Source organism: Blennius ocellaris, assembly GCF_963422515.1.
Source record: "Blennius ocellaris genome assembly, chromosome: 10".
NCBI lineage: Eukaryota > Metazoa > Chordata > Actinopteri > Blenniiformes > Blenniidae > Blennius > Blennius ocellaris.
The window spans coordinates 2,009,708-2,030,475 of NC_137659.1; the positions used below are offsets into that span (position 1 = coordinate 2,009,708).

The following is a 20,768-nucleotide window of genomic DNA, read 5'->3' on the forward strand; positions in this document are numbered from 1 at the left end:
CTGTCGTCTCTTTCCATCCAGTGGTCACAGCACTCCAAAGTTACTGAGAAAAAACAGCATTCGCCGGCCGCTAGGGATTGATGGCTCGTCTGCGACGAAAGGCCCGGGGGGGACGGCCATTCCTCACGCCTCCCCAAGTCTTCTCCATCGAGTCCTGACCAAGTCCCGGAGGAAGAGCTGCCCCCACCTCCAGAATCCTCCCCTGGGAGTGGGCATGGACAACTCCGCCTTCCAGCCGGACTGAGTCCAGACCCCCGCCGTGGATTTTAGTCACGTGTCGATTTCTGTTTGTTCTTTATTTTGTACCAACTTGTGTTCTCATGTGATAGTTGCTGTGGTCACGGGTGTTAGTCGGCAAGAGGTTCCATCAGAAGCTCAAAGGTTTTAGAAGTCATTTCATTTAGAAACACACCGGAAGTATTTTTGGAGTCACTGGTGATGAGAGACGTCAAGATTTCTGTCCAGGTCCTGACTGAGCTACCAAAGACGAGAAGCCACCAGTGGTCAACAAGCAGATCCCGTCAGCTCGATAACATTTAAGACACAAAGATCCTGACGCAGGCTCATCCAGATTGACGTTTGGTTTGTTTAAAGGTTTATGTGAAACGTCTGATATTAAAGACACCCGCTCTTTGTGTCAGACTATCAAATACAACAATAAATGACCTTAGGTGTTCATAAATGCACTTTCTTGGTGTGAACTGCTCTTCTTTAAAGTTTGATAAATATTCACCAGGGTCTAATTGTTCACAGTTGGTCCTCCTGGCCTGCGGTGATCAGCAACTATCAAAACTGGCCGGAGAAGTGGAAGAAAAAGCAGGGAAACGAGCGACTAGACTATGGGCGGCCAAGGCACAGGCAACTTCAGAGTCGCTTTCACGGCAGACTATGTTTGCACATGTGAAGATGAGTTTTAGAGACAAAGATGAACGGGTGTTCTGGATGTTCGGGTCATATTTAAGGCATCTTGTGACATGACATTGCATGCATGTAGGTTTTTGCCCTGATGACCCCGAGGATATCTTGATTTAGATGCTCAAACAATTGGCAATAACTGGAAATTTCAGACTGTCACAGTGATAAACTTCACTTCTACTGAATGATCCTGCCATTTGTATAGTTTCTGTATGAGGCACTCATTTAAGAAGGTTTGAGCTCTCAGACGTTCAGGTAAGATATATATATATATACACACACAGGATAAAATTATTAAAATGTTTTATGAAAATATTAGTGAGAAAATATAATTCCATTAAATTTAGAGTGAAAATGTCCCATAATTTGACAAAGATTATCTGATCTAATTATGGAGATATACATCACAACCTCCTCTAATTTGATAGATGAAAGACAAAAAACAAAGATCAAATTAATAAAACGTTTAATACAAATTTAAGGTTTCATGCACTGAAAGATGTATAAATCAAACTAGAATAAATAAAAGAGAACTCTATTTCCCAGCATGTTTTAAGCGTTGTTTCCCGCCTGGAATCCTCCCAGCATGCTTTGCGGGAGGAGCGAGAACATAGAGATTGGATAAGTAGACCGCGCCAGCGGGTTCAGTGTTATCGCCATCTTGGATGAGGGACCCGCTTTGCTTAGAATACGTTCACTTGGGTTTCTGGGAATAATCTTTGCCGTTTAAGAAACCAATGATAATTTAATTAATTTTGACCAATTTCAAAGTTGTTTGTTGTGTGACAAACAAAATACATATAGCTAGGATACATGACATTTTTGCATGAGATAACTAAACTACATACACAGATGACAACCGTATATAATATTCACATTGCAACACAACATTATAAAACTCAGTTTTAAACAGTGGGTTGAATTTATTTAGTTGTACAAAGACTTGATATGAATGCCCTGCAGGCGATACGAGTCCTCATCCAAGATGGCATCCAAGGCAGCTACATTTGCTCCAATCGAAAACCACGCTCTACTCTCATACGTCTACAGGCCCAGAAGAAGAACCGTCATAATGGAAGCGGCTGGTGGCTAAAGTGACCAACCTGCTTATATTTGAGTTTATTAAAGTCCGCGAGCTGCATATTTCTCCAGTTAAAAGCGTAACGGAGGAATAGAGTCCATTCATGACAGCTAGATAGTTCCCTCTGCTGTAAAGACAGTCGGTGAGTACGGACTCCGCCGCGGCGCGCTCTTGTTCCGACGAGCTGCCGGCCGCCATTTAACTCCGGATAACAAACAAAACCACCCGTCCGCGAACACTCTCCACAAATCCCCTCCAAGCGTGCGGTGTCCACATTAAGTTTAACAACACGCTCCCCGTTAACCGAAGTCGATATAAAGGCAGATTCGTGTTTACAAGGGAGCCCACGCTGCTAACTGTTAGCATGTTAGCAAGGGCGAAAGTGTTACTTCCTGCCGTTGTAGCGTCGACAACATCATCACGGATTTAAACCGTCCGTGGGAGGTTTGCGCTGAAAATGCACCGAGTTACTGTTAAAAGGTTATTAAAGCGTCAGTGTTGACGTTTGTGAGGGTGTTTGAGGCGACAGGAGGTGAAAGGGAGCTTCACGTTAGCCGCTGAAACCTCGTGGAACATGTTGATGAAAAATAAAAGAAAACCCCAAAACATCTCAGATCTGAGCTGTAAATGAGCTCCGAGAAGCTGTAAGAATCACTACACGGAAGCCTGTCAACTCTTATAGAATCATCTCTTCCTGTGAAGTCCTGTGTACGTTTAACCAAGCCCATACATTTTAATATTTATGCTCATTTCCAGCATTTCTCATTGTTAAGATGTCCATGTGACTGTGGGGATAGTCTTTGTAGATGGCATTTAAAATAGGAATAATAAATGATAAGCACCGGGTGTGATCGCCTCAAATAAAATGGTGATATGTGTCTTTATTTAAAGATGCCACTGCAATAGAGTACAAATGAGTGGATATTCATCATGATATAAATATGTATTTCATATCAAAAACAGACGATCGACTTAAACGACATCATGAGTCTTGTTTCGAACCTGCTGCTGACATGCAGACCAGAGGAGGTATGATTCATTAGGATCCATGTATAAATAACATCTGATGTATAGGAACATGATAAAGTGGCCTTATAATTGAACTCAAAACACCGTAATGAATCTAAATGTATCACAGTCCACTTCAACTCAATCAGTTTTGATGTAAACCAACTCATTTGTCATATCAGCCCCGTTTCTACTGCACAGAATGTGCCGGCTCATGTTTTTTGTACATTCCCTCTGCAAAATTTGTGGATGTTTACCGAAATGCCCGAGTCAAAGAGTTAGAATTGTTTTCGTCACCTTTCCGTTGGGGTACCCAGCATCACAGAACGGGTCCCAGCAGGAGAAGGAAATCGCAGCCGTCTGCCGGTTGGTCAGTGATTTATGTCCCTCTTATGACACACCCGCAATATGTCAATATTTCAACGGCTGTATAACGTGTTCATAAAATAACCAGTGCAACAGAGGATTCATGCAGCCCGGGTCGCCCCCCCCCCCCCGCTGAGACCACTGTTGCGATGTCGCATATCTGCGGCGCTCACAATCCCGCCTATATTTGAACCGTACCCTCTGGTTTGGACAAACGCGCAACAGATTTGGGTCTGATAGGCTTTATTGCTCCGTCACATTCTGTGCAGTGGAAAAGAGGCTATACAGTCGCTTTTTCTGGTTCAGCTATTAATGTTTATTGTTTTTTTTTTTTTTTTTTTGGATTATCCTACCAAAAGGTTTACATGTATTTGATCTTTTTACATTACCTAAACAAGTTGAAACAACCCCTGTCAGCGTCAGGCTTTCTTTCAACAGTGACACCTGGTGCAAAATACAGAGAATTATGACAAAATTGTCCAATTTGTGGGTTTTGCAGCCTGCAACATGTTTGTTTTTTGGGTTTTTTTTATCTTCAAGTTTTCTTTGGCGATACATCATAAACGTTTAGTGAGCTTTTATTGTTTTCTCAGTGTTGTGCTCTTTCTATTACTCTTCATAAAACACTCAAATTCGAAGTACATATATAAGCAATAGAAGTGAAGTTTAATTTCCACATTTTCTTTTTCATTTTCACACTAGTCAGTCCTGCAGGCCGGATCGGGCTGTATGTTTGACACACCTGATTTAAACTTAGTGTTTGTAGACTTCACTGTAATGTAAAACCAATTAGTTTAGCACCTGTGTTGAATTTCTGTGCCTCGAGGAGACATTGTGTCACGATTGCACGACGTGTAGAATCAATATTTCTCCCACATTCACAATGTGACCCCCCCCCTACCCCCCCCTAGTTTGAGCATCTATTGACCGCTTTCTACTGTGCCTCCTAACGTCACTGGCAAAGTTTGATTGTGATTGAACAGCTGTGCTTTCAACAAGTTGTACAGTGATGCCGCTTTTAAGGGTTAACGAGCTTCATGCCACTGATACACTGGTGATGCGTTCAGGTGCATCATGTAACTCCGGCTTTTCATTTTCTTTTATTCCTTTTTAAATTTTGTGGGTGCGGCTTATATTCCGGTGCGCTCAATAGTCCGGAAATGACGGTACCTCCTTTCTAAGCTGAATGAAACCCGGACGTAACGTTTTTAAACGTCATTTTTCTGCTGTCTTGACATTTTGGTGCGTTCGTATGCATTTAAAGACCATGTGAATGTGTGTATATTTTTGTTTCTTGCCGACATTTGGCTTCTCTGCTTTGAGCTCAGAATTTAGTTTTATCACTGAACATTAGATTCACCGGTCTGGCTGAAGACATGTGTTCAAAGTGTTCCAGGGTGAGCAGCCAGTGAGAACTTGTTGTGGGACTCCTCCAGCTCGTGTTGTCTGAGATGCTGTTTCCTTCTTTTCTGGACCTGAATGTCCGCCATCAGATCGTAAACTTTTAGCAAAAACGGGAACCGTCACAATAGATCAAGTGTTTCTCAGCTTCGGATGACAGCCTGTGTTGTTTAATGTAGAAATCCGCTCAATGCTTTTAGTGATTGGAGACGATTTCAGCAGGCTCTCATAGAGACGGATCGTTCTCGGGCCGGCCGGAGGGAAAAAAAAGATGAACTGTTTTGGTTAAAGTTCCCAAATTATAGAAAATTCCCTCTCTGGTGGTTTTCTCACAGTAAAGTGTCCCCATAGCCTGTATGAGGATCCCGAAGTGAAGAAAGTCTGTCAGCTCACTCACTCGCTCCACCCTTTAGCAAATGTGTGTTAATACAGGCCATTCAGAGCTTTCCCTTCATGATGTCATTCAGGGAAATACTCACTTTGACTCTCCAATAGGGAGATACAAACTTAGAGATTACTGATTATACTGAATAAATTGAGTATAATATGAAAAACTGATACAGTTAGCAGGAGTGAGTGTTAGCTGCTTGGTAGTAACGACACATAACGACCAAACTAAGTGACATATTCAGATACAGTATTATTAACTCACCATCTTCAGGAGTTCAAATTGATTAAATTGTCTTGTTAAAAAAAACAACTTTTTTAAGCTATTGCGATTAAATCTACCATAAACATGAGCGCATGGTACCGGAAAGCTGCATCTGCTGCACCTCAATAAAAACCAGCCCAAATCTCAACCTCAGCAGAAACTCATTAAACTGCATTTATATAAATAAAGGGAACAAAGTAATGCGAACTGGGGATTGGCCAGAATCCCTCCCAATCTGGCAGCACTGGTCTTCCCCCTGAGAGCGGACAGAAACAAACAGCCTGTTCTCAGTGGAGTCACTAGAGGGACTTTTAGACTGGCTGAACTTCAAGACCAAGACCAAGGCCGGATTTGGGGAAAATTTGAATACAAATGTTGTTGGACCTCTGACAACTATGTGAAATTGTTGGAAAGCAACTGTATGATGTGGGACCTTTAAAATATGTGTGTCCCAGCAGACTCCTGGGAATCAGCCTCAGAATATCTCAGCCCTTTCAATCAAACTTTCCATGTGATCCGTTTCTGTGATTGATCCGATTGCACAATGAAGTGAGGCAGTCTGTGTGGAGAGACTCTCAACCAGAGGAATTTCCCTCTGAAAGGAATCCTGCAAATTGACTTAAACCTTCCATTTAAGCAGATTTGCTACTTTAAATTGACCTTTTTTTCTCTTTTATTTGCCCCTGCAACATGATTAGTCAGCATAACAGTTGATGCAGGTGAAGATGGTCCGTGTGTTGGTTGGACCTTGAAGCTGTTATTTTTCTCTATTTTTGTTAAATCGTGTGATCTATGTGTTGTTGCATTGTTTTTCTCCTGTTGATGCACATTTCCGCTCTTATGTCTTGAGTGAAGGTCTTCCCCGAGGCGATCATGACCTAAAAGTCTTCCTTCCTGATTGATTGTTTTCACTAAATTGTGTTACGATTAAAAATTAATTAGTGTTTGATCTGCGAGTGAGTCAAAGATAAAGGATATTTGTCGAATTGGAGGGTGCGGGACTGACTGAAGCCTGTTTTTGCATCGCGCCCTAATCGTCCCGACATCCCGCAGGTTCCTCGGGTCACCATGGCGACGGACATCGGCTCGCCGCAGCGGTTCTTCCACATGCCGCGCTTCCAGCACCAGGCGCCGCGGCAGGTGTTCTACAAGAGGCCGGACTTCGCCCAGCAGCAGGCCATGCAGCAACTCACCTTCGACGGGAAGCGCATGAGGAAGGCCGTCAACCGCAAGACCATCGACTACAACCCCACCGTCATCCGATACCTGGAGGTACTCGCCCGCCGCCCCCCGACACCCCGATCGCACGATAGACCGTCGGGCTGTTTGGTTTGAAATCGCGAAGAAATTGTTTCCGTTGGATTTAATGGGCGCCGTGTAGCCTTTGTAGGGACGTCGGTGATCGATCGGCCGAAACTTACTTTTGGCCAAACTTGTTTTTCACAAATGAAATGCAACGTAGCGTATCCAGGAGAGGGCGCTCCGACTCAGCCAGTGAAGTCACGAGGAGTGAAAAGCCGCATTTACTGCAAGTTGGTCTAGTTCAGGGGTCGGCAACCTTTAATGCTCAAAGAGCCATTTGGTCACGTTTAACACTGAACGCAACACCCAAAGAGCTGCAAGCTTTTATTTTGACAGTCCCACCGGCAGACCACGCCAGGACGACACGACGCACAAAAACCTTCTTCACTGCTGGTTGACAACTTACAACTAATAAACTAAACTACATGAACTAAGCAACAAAAACACAACACAACACAATTATTAGCAACACTACAAACCTAACATAACCCCCAATAATTACATTTAAAACATGACAAACAGAAACTCCCATAATGCATTGCAGCTCTCAGCTCCTTTATTGCTACACATTATTAAAATGGAAGATAAATGTTGGAGATCTGGATTGTTAGAACCATGAGTGTGGTGGTGTGGCTTTCAATGTCCTGTAGTTGTTGTAAAATTCACTAGAATGTTCCGTCACTCTCAACAAGTCTGTAATGAACCTCCTGGAATTGTCAGTTTTACTGTGAAAGGTACAGGAAGCTCCCGGCTTCAGATACCAGTTGATCCGCTGTCATGACCTGCAGCCGCGATTCTACGTTCTTCATGCCATTATTGTTGCGTAATGACGTTACATCGCTGCGTCGTTCACGACCCTACATTTTACCCTACTCTTTGTAGCGGGACTGCGCTCTGGGTGGCTTAGCCTCATTGTAGAGTGTCACCTGAACCTTTTCCACAGTGTGTCCTCCATGTGGCCGTTATGAATAAGAAGAACTACGAGGTGAAAGTTCAGTGTTCTCACCGTTTGTTTTCTCTGCAGAACCGTCTGTGGCAGCGAGACAACCGAGACTTCAGGGCCATCCAACCCGACGCTGGATGCTACAACGATGTGAGTGCGCACGCACACACACACACACACACACACACACGTAACTACAAGTTGAAGCAGGAATGTTTTTGCTTACGTGTCGTTAAAAAAAAAAAGAATCTATATTATACATTTAAGTACAACAAAATGAGCATAATTCGGCTTTAATTTCCATGCAAGGTTCAACAAAACCAGTTTGTCTGTGCAGATTTCTAATTGGTTTCTCTTTTTGGTGTGTGTGTGTGTGTGTGTGCAGCTGGTTCCTCCGGTGGGGATGCTCAACAACCCGATGAACGCCGTCACCACCAAGTTCGTCCGCACCTCCACCAACAAAGTCAAGTGTCCCGTGTTCGTCATCAGGGTGAGTCTCTTTGTTTACGTCCATTACTGGGGACGTCCCGATCAGATCGGGGGCTTTATATTTACTGATTTCTTTTATTGATCGTGTGTCTGCAAATTTTGATTCGATTTTCAACTTTTGTTTTTGTCAATGTACTTAGAAAGGACTGCAGACATCAGATATATTGTCAAAATCCAACTTTATTGACGTGATTGTCCTCGGTGCTTTAACGTTACCAAAATAAAAAGTAAAGGGACGGTAGAGCAGAATGTGAAAAATGCTTAAAAATTGGGGGTGTTCGGGTTAAAAGTGTTGTTTATATTTCAGTCAAACTTTCACCTTAAAGTGGAATTTATATTCTGAATTTTGACTTCTTTTAACAGGTCGGGTGAATTTGTTCATGTCAATTTAAGTGGATCAGTGATTAAAAAAAAAAAAAAAATAGACTTCTTCTTCTTTATAAGACAACAGAGTGGAACTGAGATTATTATTGTTGTTGTTGACTGAATAAAGTTCAGTAAACAGTCTGGCTGGACTTCAGGAGACGATGGTGTTGCATCGCCTTCTTCAGTATAGATGATTTACTGTCTTCTCTCTCTCTCTCTCTTTCTCTCTTTCTCTCTTTCTCTCTCTGTCTCTCCGTCTCCTTGTGTTTCTGCAGTGGACTCCTGAAGGCCGTCGTCTGGTGACCGGCGCCTCCAGTGGAGAGTTCACTCTGTGGAACGGACTCACCTTCAACTTCGAGACCATTTTACAGGTAAACATCCTTCCTCCCTTCACACAAGCCCCTAAGGAGACGAGACGCAGCTGAACAGCGAAGAATAGACGTGCTTGTGTGGCTTTAGTTTAGACTTTGTGACCAAGTGAACGATTGACGGCGACTCAACGACACTGAGAAGACGACCGAACCGCGACGGGCAGACGTAGTTACACTTAGATCGCAGCAGCGTTTGAGCCGTCTGCATCCTGTGTGCTTTTCTACTGTTCAAACCAAAAACGTCTTTCTAAAAGATAATGACACACCAGGTTATTTCATGTTTATGATGCAAGGAGTTTTTGAACTTATATAATTTGACACTTATTCCTAGACATTCATATGAAACGCAGCCTTTTAAACAAAAAAGGAAATAAAAATTAAAAAAAAGAATAAAAACAGACCTGCTCACTATAAAGTTTGTTAAAGTATTAATATGAATGGTTTATTTCGGTTACAGTTTCAGTATAAGTATAAGTGCACCACAATATACTTGCAACCGAAATGGGTATTAGGCTGAAGTCGAGGCTTATTTTAGCCTCTCCCTTAAAAACCCGTGCGGTTACCCCAGACACCAGTGATACAAAAAATATATTCACATTTTTAAAAAAACGCAACTGGAGAAAAAAAGAGGAGGGAAAAGAAAATAAGAATAAACATAGCAGTCGTAATACGGGAGAAAAACCAAACAAAACAGAAGTAACAGAAATGGTTGTTCATTGTAAACATTAATTTTTTTGTCTTTTTACTGTTTTTTTTAATCTGTTAACTTAATCATGGTCCCAATGTACATGTGAACTTTCAGTCATATCTATATTGTCTATATATAGCGTTAGCATTAGCTGTAGCATCAGTCCTGCGTTTGAGGCACCCGGGAGCATTTTGTCTCGCGGCATCTTTTGGGTCTGGCTTCGGCTTTTCTCTGCCGATCTGCATTTCAAAATAAAACAACTGAGCTGTGGGCCAAACGTTTCCCAAGCGACTTGCTGAAAGACTGACGTACAGAGGACTGACTCCTGCGTCTCGCTGAAAACGAGCCACTTAAACCGATTGAAATGTGTTTTTTTCAGTCCGGTACTGACAGATGCTCACCCCCTCCTCCCTCTTGCCCCTCCCCCCTCCCCCCCGCAGGCCCACGACAGTCCGGTCCGAGCCATGACCTGGTCGCACAACGACATGTGGATGCTGACGGCGGACCACGGCGGCTACGTCAAGTACTGGCAGTCCAACATGAACAACGTCAAGATGTTCCAGGCTCACAAGGAGGCCATTAGAGAAGCCAGGTTTATACCCAATCTCCCATTCTCTGTAGTTCAGGCCAGTCTGCGCTGCTCTCTGTCCGCCACAGGGGGGCGCCACCTGTCGTGTCTGTTGTGGTCGATTGATGGCAGATGTAAGTGTGTGCTGTCGCAACACTGCAGTGATCTGTTGTTGATATTCTTCCTTCTGAGCAGTCTCTCTCTGTGTACACAAACAACGGTTGATGTTTTGAATAAAGTCATCGATCACACATTACTAAATGGTCTGGGTAGGCCCGGTGCTTTGGGCGGCGGCGAGGAGGAGGAGGAGGAGATCAATAAAGGCCCGCTTTCACTGTGGAGCAATAAAGTTTTAGCAGGGACCAATAAAGTAAATAAAGTGAATAAAGACGGATCAGGTTTAAATAAAGGTTTGAATCTCAACGTCTGCACCTGAAACACAGACCTTTTAAACACCCCTGAAGCCCCGCCCCCCCCCCCCCCCCTTTCCCTCTTGACCCTTAAAAAGTTTTGTTTACTGGACATTCGTGGCTCTCCGAGCAGGCAGAGGAGGTTTTTTTTGTTTGAAGTCTTGGGGGGGGTCAGTTTAGTGTTTGAGACCAGCGGCGGCGGGTCGGAGCGAGACGCCCGAGTCTTTACTGCTGATGATCTCCTGCCGGTCCAGCCTCTCACACCAGCCGACGCCGAAGGTGGACAAAAAAAAATCCACATTCCTCACGAGTCCACTCTCACACCAGAGGCAGACCGTTGGCTTAGCTACTAACTGCCGCATGGAGGATTAGCACTGAGACTCAATGGGACTACTAGCCCAGTGTTTTGCCTTGTAAACACTTATTTATTTTACGTTAAGTAAATAAAAGTGTGAGATGAGGGAACAAAATCGAGTGTAATAAAGTTCTGCATGCAGCACGATGCACTGTAACTGATTTGATTTATGACGACAAGCCACATGGAGCTCAGGTCTGGTTCAGCACAAAGACCTGGTTGGGGGGGGGGGGGGGGGGGCTCAGTGTCCCGGACACATCCCGACGGCAGTGATCTGCCGGGTGAGCTGATTGTCGCAGAGAAAGAGGAAACGAGAACCAGTAGGAGGGAACATGTAGCCTTCATGACCAAAACAGATTTTTTTTTGTGATTTTCCACCAAGTAAAATTTGTTTGGAGCCACAAAACAAAAACATTTGCATGTTTCATTCATGAAGTGTCATAACTACTTTATTACAGCACCTTTTACTTTTGCAGCCCTTTTTAGAGGTTTTTTCCCCTTTATATTTGACTGCTTTAGTGATTTTTATGTGTTTTTTGGCTACTTTAGCCGCCGTTATTTCTGGACTATAAGCCGCTATTTTTTTTCCCCTCACGCTTTGAACTTGGCTTATACAGTGACGCAGCCTCTGCTTCTCCAAAACTCCCCCCTAAAAGTGATATTTCTGCTCTTCCTGCCCTCGTCTCGTGCTGCTTTCCATGGTCCGGAGCTCCGGCAGCTGACGGCCGCGAGCGGTGCGTTCAGGTGCGTCACGTAAAGCCGCCCTGCTGCTGGACTGCGTGGCTTAGAAATCTTCCTACTCGGCAAAAAACGAAATGCAACAGAGATAAAAACCCTCTGTTGTTGTGTATTTCTCTCTCTCTCTCTCCCTCTCGCCCTCTCTCTCTCTCTCTCTCTCCCCCCCACACACACACACAGTTTGGTTTTTTTCTAATTGGAGGTATTTTATCCGTTAGTAGAAATCTATTCTGACTGATTTAGCGAGAGGTCGGACCATTGCTCTTATTTTCTTATATTTTACAACGTTCCACCCCAAAAATTGTTTTTTTTTTGCAGCCACAATTTTTAACTTTTAGAAAACATTTCATGACTACGATTTAGAACATCAGACACCTGTTTTGTGTGTCGTTTTAGTGGAGGGTTTGGGGTTTCTTTTTTTTGGGGGGGGGGTCATTATTTTAGTCAAGGATTTTTATTTTTGTAATCTTTTTTTAATTGGCTATTTTAGTTGCTTTGGCTGTCAGCTTAAGCTTTTGTAGCCGTTTTGACGACGTTTTGCTTGATTTATTTATCTTTTTTCATTTGAGTCTACTTTTGTACTTAAGCTATTGTAGATAAATGTTTTTTTTTTCTTTTTTCTTTGCTAATTTGACTTTCAGAAATAATGAATTGGAAAAATTTGTTATTTTCTTTGTACTGTTTTGAGGCATTTTGGCATTTTATTTAAATTTTTTTTTTTTTTTTGCCATTTTAGCTCTTTTTGGCTGATTTTCTTTATTTTTTTTTCCTTATTATTTTCATTATCTGACTGCTTCAGGGAGCCATAACAGCGGCGCTACAGAGCCACATGTTGGCTCCAGAGCCGCAGGTTCCAGACCTCGGGTGTCAAGAGTAGAAGCTTTTAATTCCCTCGCCCGTGATCCCGACGTAGTAGAAAAACCGCAAGAAGTGAGAGAAACTCCCCTCAACACGTCCTCTCAGGTCGAGGGTCAAGACGCATTGATCTACTTTTTAATTTGACAGAATCAGAATCATCAAGTGGTTTTGCTCATTTGGCGTTTCCGACAGTAAATCACTGATAATTTCAGTCCTAATAAAACGTGTCTGAGTGGGTTTGAGGGTCTTGGCAGGCTTCAGTTCGTGGGCGACACACACACACACACACACACACACACACACACACACACACACACACACACACACACACACCTCAGCATCAGGCCTGCGCCATCTGTTTTTATGACTCAGCAGCAAAGTAGTGTGTGTGTTTGTGTAGTAGGATCCATTTGTGTAAACACAGATGTGTGTGTGAGACGTGTGCACGCCTACAAGGATCCGGGTCTCCTCTCTCACTGGGATGTCTTTGGTTTTCTGTTGCCGTTTTCCTCGAGTGAAATCCTCTTTTAAAGGCGACGACACTTCCGGGTTCCCAGATCGTCCCTTAAATGTTGACACACATTGAAATCTGTGCATGACGGCACAAACGCAAGTGACTTTGCTCCTACGAAAGCATCTTAAAAAAAAAAAAAAAAAGAAACTGTGAGTTGAATCCACAGGAAGGCCAGTGGAAACCTCCGGTCATGTTGTTGCACTGTGGACGTCTTTATTATCTGAACTCTGCACTCGGGTGTTAAATCCAGCCACCTGTGACTTCCTGTTCTGTTCAGGTTTGCGTTTTTTTTTGTGAGAAGGTGCAGGTCAGATGAAATGTGGTTCACCCCTCACACGAGACTCTTCTGTCCACCGTGTCGATCTCGCGCTTCTCCGGTTCCAGGTCCATCAGCCAGAATGTCGCAGGTTGAAATCGCTGAGGTTCTGACTTAAATTAGGGGAAAATGCAACCGGGCGCGATGAATTCACGTATGGGTGTGGCCCAGCAGCTTCGCAAAGTGGAATTCCTTGTCTGCAATTGAAGCTGCGTCTCCACTGAAACGACGGGCGCGTCATTTTTTGTCTTGCAATCCTCGGCTCCCTGAAACTTTCACCAAATTATTCCTGAATTTAACATTTTAACATGTTTTTATTGTCACAAATTGGTCATTTTTGTAGCCCTTAAAAAAAAAGCACAAGAAAAACAGTTTTTAAAAAATCCACTACAATTACTAGTGTTTGTAAAAGAAAGGGGGGAAAAAGGAAAACTTATTTAAAAGTCAAAACGGTTTAGGAAAATGTCTCAAAAATGCAGAAGAAATGAGTTGAAACTGCTAAAATCCACACGAAACTGCTGAAAATGTAATGAAATGTTTACAAAATTTTCATTGAAAGTTAATTGGAGCAACATAAGATGCAACTTGTGCACGTATATCAAAACTATATATATATATATATATAGTTATGTGTGTGTGTATGGGTTAGTGGAAAAAGACAAAAATGCCTCTTGGTCATAAAGGTTCCATATTCCAGCGTACATGCTATCTTGTTTTTTATTTTCTAGATGAAACTGAAGCTGAACCGTTTTGACAGCAGTAAAACATGAATTTTTATTTATTTATTTATTTATTTTTGTATAAATCGCAGATGTTTATTTCTTTCTGGGGAAAAAAAATCAAAAATTTGTCAAGCACATGGAAATATAGCCGTCCAGGAAGTAGATGCATTCAATCTGATAACTAGAAATAGATTCAGTAGGATTTTTTTCCCTCCAATTTACAAGTCAACATTCCTCCTCTTGACAATGCAATTGCATGTTAAAACTTTTTAAGTCTTCAACAAAAGTGATTTTCTGAAACTTGTCTGCATCAGGATCAATTAAAGTGCTTCTAATGCGCAGTACTAATAGTTTCATTGAGCATTCATGGGCAGAAAAAGAAACTTTCTCCTGAAAGGTTGGAAGAAGTGAAAGCCCATTGTATGGAGTGAAACCTGCTGTTGCACTTCCAGTGGTTGTCCAGCAGGGGGAGCTGTGTGCCGGGCAACAGGGAGGGGAAATCACTGGGTTTAGTGGATCAGGAAACCTGGTGAGAAGTCTTCTCCTCACGTGACCTGGTGTACCTGCTCTGAAGGTCAAAGGTTAAGGGCGACAGGAGAGTCCCTGAGCCTGGAAAACATCCCGCCTCCTCAGTTCACAGGCTTCCAGACGGAAATGGAGCCCAGAATGTTTTATAGATTACAGCTGCTTGCAAAAAAAATTCATGAGACGTTCTCTACATTGTTTGACCATTTATAAACCACATGATTTCACACATTTTGACCTCTATTTGACAAACAATAGGAAAAGCATTTTAGATCATTTAGAAAAAACTGAAATGTTCATTTGTAAAAAAAAAAAAAAATCTCAAATTTCACTTTAATTATTGGAAAATATGAGCGGACGTATAAAAAGCTTCACATGATCCAAACACGTTTAAGTTACTGATCATTTAGATTTGTCTCGACAGAACTACACGCTTCAGCCATAACGTTCTGACCGTTGTGTTCCTGAGAGGCGTGAGCTCCTCTACACCCCCGAGGGTGTCCCGTCGTATCTAAACATCTCGAAACGAGCTCTATCGTCCTGGGATTTTCCCCGTTGGGAGTCCCAACGACCCGCGAATTCATCATCACCCCACCTCTTTCTTCTTTGGACAGTTTTTGATCGATTGTGCCGCCGACACACCCTTAAAGCCTGCCGAGCTGCAGTTTAGGAGACGCTCTGACCCAATCGTCTGTCCAATACGGTCGGATCGTCATCGAGTTGCTAAACTCTTATTTCGCTGCTTTTTTTTCCGCTTCAGCAAACGATCACTCGCTGCCCCAACACGTCCCTCCGAGTGCTCACCGTCACTGGTCATAATGTTATGGTTGATTGAAAAGTTTCAATAGACGAACATGTTAATCGACACGTCACAGTGTGATAGTGATCATTTGAAATAGTCACTTTTAACCTATTTCTCAATAGGCCGAGACTTTGGTGGGTTTTATTTACACATTTAGTAGACTGTTTGTAGAACTGAGCGCTGTTTTGTTAGTTGTGTTTACTGATTTATCTACAGTGTTTCGCACCTGCATACAGTCTCCTGCTGCGTCGTGTTTCTTTAGAAAATGGAAGAACTTCTCAATCTTTACTAGATTATCAATCGGGTCACTTACTATCTTTGTCTGGTGGCTCGGTAAAAACAATCGGTGCCGCTTCTCAGAAGTTTTTCTTTCACTTCAGGACGCCACGCTGACTACCTCCGTCTTGTCCCCCCCCCGCCCAGTTTCTCTCCCACAGATAACAAGTTTGCCACCTGTTCGGACGACGGCACGGTTCGGATCTGGGACTTTCTGCGCTGCCACGAGGAGAGGATCCTCCGAGGTAGAGTGACGCCGGCCGGCCGGCCGCCTCCTCACCGGTCGTCTACAAATTGTCCGCTGGGCGATTTGCTCACCCTGGGTTTTCTCTGCTCGCAGGTCACGGTGCCGACGTGAAGTGTGTGGACTGGCATCCCACCAAAGGCCTGGTGGTGTCGGGCAGCAAGGACAGCCAGCAGCCCATCAAGTTCTGGGACCCGAAGACGGGACAGAGTCTGGCCACGCTGTGAGTTCCCCGTGAGACATTTCACCCCCCCCCCCCCCCCCCACTGCGCGTCGAGACGTCCGTGTGATTACGGTGTCCTCTCTCCTCAGCCACGCCCATAAGAACACTGTGATGGAGGTGAAGTGGAACCTGAATGGAAACTGGCTGCTGACGGCGTCCCGGGACCACCTGTGCAAACTCTTCGACATCAGGAACCTCAAGGAGGAGCTGCAGGTCTTCAGGGGACACAAGAAGGAGGCCACAGGTGAGGTCGGGGGAGGGACGGCGGCGAACCCCCGGACTCGGCTTGAATCGGGGACGAGTCATCACGTGTCCTTTGTCCCCTGTGCTCAGCGGTGGCCTGGCATCCCGTCCACGAGGGTCTGTTCGCCAGCGGAGGCTCCGACGGCTCGCTGCTCTTCTGGCACACCGGGTAAGGCCGTCGCTCGGAGGGACAAGGACGGCGTGGCAACCGCGTGCCGCAGGGCACTTCCTCAACACGCCTGCTGCCGTTTCAGGGTGGAGAAGGAGGTCGGCGGGATGGAGATGGCCCACGAGGGGATGATCTGGAGTCTGGCCTGGCACCCGCTGGGTCACATCCTCTGCTCCGGCTCCAACGACCACACCAGGTACCCGAGGAGAAATCCACCCTGCTCCCTTGACATATTGCGCTTTTTTTTTTTTTTTTTTAGCTTTGATTCAAAATAAATGTGCGGTGCTGCAGCTTTTGCGTGACGGCCAACGCTCCCCCTGAGTCGAATGAGCTCGTGTCTCTTTTCCAGCAAATTCTGGACGAGGAACCGACCGGGCGATAAGATGAGGGACCGGTACAACCTGAACCTGCTGCCCGGCATGTCAGAGGACGGCGTGGAGTACGGTAAGACGCACGGGGACAAGGTGTTTGGATGTCTCCACCCCCTCCTCCACCCACAGCTGACCGCGCCGTTTTTTTTTTTTTCGGTCTGTTTCAGATGACATGGAGCCCAACAGCATGGCCGCCATACCCGGGATGGGCATCCCCGAGCAGCTGAAGGCCGCCATGGAGCAGGAGCAGAGCAGTAAGTGTGATTTCCGAGAGGCGTCCCACAGGGATCTGTACGCGGCCCACTCATTCACACGCTGTCTCCAGATAAAGAGGTGGCTCCGGAGGTGGAGATGTCCATCCCCGGGCTGGATTGGGGCATGGACGAGGTCATGGGCAAAGACGCCAAGAAGGTCCCTCAGAAGAAAGTCCCGTACGCCAAACCCATCCCGGCGCAGTTTCAGCAGGTAACTCGTCACTGCGGCGTTTTGAGCAGGTCTCGCGGGGACAGACTTGAGACGATGCCGTTTTGTGCAGGCCTGGGCCGAGAACAAAGTGCCCATGATGCCTCCGTCTGGAGAGATGTCCAAAGACCGCAAGGTGGAGCAGAAGGCGGACATGAAGAAGCGGTCTCAGGCGGACATTGAGCAGGAGATGGCGGCTCTGCAGTACACCAACCCCATGCTGCTGGAGGTGAGAGTCCCTTCGTTCAAGGTTCCATGAAGTGGTGGTGGTTGTTTTTTTTCGAAACTGTGGTTGAGATGTCGAGTTTGGACGACCGCCTCCGTTTGAGTGTCCAGAACTTGTCACTGGACTGTCGTGACGCGTCTCCGTCTCTCTGCAGCAGATGAAGATGGAGCGCATGAGCCAGATGGGCCCGGACGGGAACATGGGCCCCCCGCAGGGACAAGGCTCTGGGCCCCCCTTCAGCGGCCCCGGAGGTCCCGGTGGTCCCATGGCTCCCGGCCAGCAGGGCTTTCCTTCGAACATGCCTCCACAGCAGATGCCCAACAACATGGGCCCCCCCATGCAGCCGCCGTTCATGTCGGGACAGATGGGACCAGCCTCTGGGCCACAGTCTCACCAGGGGCCTCCTCAGGGCATGATGGGGCCACCGGACATGCAAGGGTCCCAGGGAATGCAGAGACATCCAGGCCCTCCAAGAAACATGGGACCCCAAGGACCTCACGGCATGGGGCCCAGAGGGATGCAGGGGCCTCCTGGTGGAATGATGGGACCACCTCCAAGAGGAATGGGTCCAAGAGATTCTCAGGGTCCCCCGTCCCAGGGAGGCATGATGCCCCCTCAAGGGAACATGATGGGCCCCCAGGGTCCAGTGCAGGGTGGAATGATGGGGCCCCCTTCCAGGACACATGGCAGTATGGCCAATAACTATGGGATGGGCAACATGCAGGGGCCTCCAGGAGGGATTCATGGACCCCCGGGAAATATCCAGGGGCCCCCAGGGAACATGCAGGGACCTCATGGGACTATGCAGGGGACCCCTGGTAACATGCAAGGACCACATGGAAACATGCAAGGGCCCCCTGGTAACATGCAAGGACCACATGGAAACATGCAGGGCCCTCCAGGCAGCATGCAGGGGCCCCCCGGCAACATGCAAGGGCCCCCCTACATGCAGCATCAGGTGAGTTCCTTTTGAGTGACAGTCGATCCAGTTAGTCTCGGTTGGTGCTGAGTTTTTTTAGAATTAATCCTGATCCGTTGCACACAGGGGCAGAATTCGGGGCCCATGATGCACGGGATGGGGCAGCAGGGGCCAAACAGCAAAGGTAAGACGGCCGAAACGTTTCCGCTGGAACCGAGAGGATTAGAATTTGTTATAATAACCAGTTTTGACATCTCTCATCCAGGTGACCCTCGGAGCCAACCACCCAATCACCACATGGGCCCCACCGACCGACAGGGCCACGGGGGGGCGGAGCAGGGCTCGGGGCCGTACTGGGGGGACAATCAGCAGGGCCGACGTGGGCCGCAGGACTACGACGGAGGCCACAGCAGAGGAGAGGAGGGCTGGAGGTCCGGGCCGGGCTACCAGGGCGGGGGAGGGGGCCACCGTGGGGGAGGACACCGCGGCGGAGGGGGCGCAGGGGGCTGGGGGTCCGACGACAGGTTCAATGATGGAGAGTTCAGAGGACGCAGGGACGACAGGTGAGACCTGCTTTAGTTTTGTTTTGCGTTTATTAAAAGTTTTACCTTCGACGAGTCGGTGTGAAACGGAACTACAGAATTAGCATGGCTGCCATCTTGGATGAGGACCCGCTTCTCCTCTACTCCGTTCACCTTTATTGAGCAAGGATGTGAAAAAACGACCAATATTTCACGAGATTTCAGCTGGTGTGGTCGACATGGTTATTGTCACGATTACGATTTGTGTGATCGGAGTTAATTTTTTTTCCCGCTTCAGGTTCCGAGGCGGGGGTCCCGGGCGGACGGGAGGTCGAAGCTACGACGAGTACGGTGGCCAGGAGGAAGGTTACGACGGTCCGGAGGAGATGAGCCGGGGTTGGGACGCCGGGGGCCGGGGGAGGCCCATGCGGGGGGGAGGACCAACCAGGGGAGGAGGTGAGGAGTCTGCGCCTCCTTCGTTTGCGTCTCGCCTATTAAAACGCGGCTCACCTCACACCGCCTCCGTCTGCAGGACACGACAGCTATCGGGACGGGCAGCAGATGCACGATGGGTCGTCCATGTCCGGGCGGGATCGGCCTTCGTCCATGCAGGGGATGGACATGGCGTCCCTGCCCCCCCGTAAGCGCCCGTGGCAGGACGGTCCCGGAACAGGAGACCCCAGAGAGCGAGAGTCGGCAGGAGCAGACGGAGGTAAAAAAAAAAAAAAAAAACGTCACGCTGTTAAAACCTGACTTCTGCTCAGGGACACGACGTCACACCCTCGATCTTTCCCTGTGTGGCGCCTCCTGCAGGCCGTCCCGCCCAGAGAGACGACGGCGGTTACGGGCCGTCCGGTCGTGGAGCGCGAGGCGGCTGGGGTCCCGGAGGAGGTCCGGGGCCTGGCCCCCGGAGAGGAGGACCGCCGCCGAGAGGAGCGCCGAGGGGGGGCGCGCGGGGCCGGTAGTCCCCGCGCAGGGAAACCGCTCTCCTGCTGGTTCCTCCGGACTCTCCACGCTTCGGGTCTGTGGCGCCGTGCAGAAAGCTGCTCTCCGATGACGGAGCAGCCCACGACCGAGCCGACGGGTCGCAGAGACTTTGGTGTAAAATACTGTAGAGACTCATCATTGCCGTTTGTACCTGCGTCTCTCTTTGATCCACTTCGTAACAGATTTCTATGTTTCTGTGTATTCACCGATTCCACTGAGGTTGACAATAAAGATTCTCACTTCAAACTGTCATCACAGGACGGAGGCTGTCCTTTTTTTTTTTTTTTCTCTTTTCTTTTCTTCCCCAAAAGAAATGGGTGAAATCTGGTTTACCCAGGCTCCGCCCACACAGCAGGAGATCATCTGATTAGAAGTTTGACACAGGCTATTTTGTTTTCTTTCAATAAAGGTTGTTTGTATTTTTCTGGCGTGACTTGTTGAAAACCCGACTACAGATGTGAAACATCCACATGCACGTTTCATCAAATTACAAAATGTATTACCTTTTGTCCAGGCGTGTCGAACATTTCAGTTCAGGAGCAACGTTCGGCCCTATTTCATCTAGAGTTGTGCCACCACGATACTCAAAACAATTTTAATGAAACCTGGTGCAAAATACAGTGATTGTCCCAGAAAGTTAAGAATTTATATTCATTTTTTTTAAATCAGTGTGTTGTGGGCTGGTTTTGGCCTCATGCTGTAGGTCAGGGGAGCCCAACCCTGGCCCTCGAGGGCCC

General features: G+C 46.7%; 1 protein-coding gene across 2 annotated transcripts; it reads left to right on the forward strand.

The window, feature by feature from the left end:
* The first annotated feature begins 1,972 nt into the window (after nucleotides 1–1,972).
* wdr33 (WD repeat domain 33) lies at nucleotides 1,973–20,410 on the forward strand. 2 transcript variants are annotated; one of them, XM_080504040.1, is made up of 21 exons: nucleotides 1,973–2,138; nucleotides 6,477–6,695; nucleotides 7,750–7,818; nucleotides 8,054–8,158; nucleotides 8,799–8,894; nucleotides 10,023–10,174; nucleotides 15,814–15,911; nucleotides 16,007–16,133; nucleotides 16,223–16,377; nucleotides 16,467–16,545; nucleotides 16,631–16,741; nucleotides 16,895–16,989; nucleotides 17,084–17,170; nucleotides 17,242–17,381; nucleotides 17,452–17,607; nucleotides 17,759–18,562; nucleotides 18,650–18,707; nucleotides 18,789–19,086; nucleotides 19,343–19,500; nucleotides 19,577–19,756; nucleotides 19,858–20,410. In XM_080504040.1, the coding sequence occupies exons 2-21, from the start codon at nucleotides 6,492–6,494 to the stop codon at nucleotides 20,007–20,009; spliced, it is 3,324 nt and encodes a 1,107-aa protein (XP_080360166.1). In that variant the 5' UTR covers nucleotides 1,973–2,138; nucleotides 6,477–6,491; the 3' UTR covers nucleotides 20,010–20,410. The 2 variants fall into 2 exon arrangements, with proteins under 2 accessions (XP_080360166.1, XP_080360167.1); XM_080504041.1 differs by having other exon boundaries at nucleotides 17,762–18,562.
* Nucleotides 20,411–20,768: the final 358 nt, after the last annotated feature.

What these genes read in the sequence shown, in the direction of transcription:
- wdr33 (XM_080504040.1), top strand. Translation starts at nt 6,492, where the DNA reads ATGGCGACGGACATCGGCTCGCCGCAGCGGTTCTTCCACATGCCGCGC. An exon ending in GTCCCGTGTTCGTCATCAGG is followed by an intron (nt 8,159 to 8,798) that starts GTGAGTCTCTTT and finishes GTGTTTCTGCAG; the next exon opens with TGGACTCCTGAAGGCCGTCG. An exon ending in GGCTCCAACGACCACACCAG is followed by an intron (nt 16,742 to 16,894) that starts GTACCCGAGGAG and finishes TCTCTTTTCCAG; the next exon opens with CAAATTCTGGACGAGGAACC.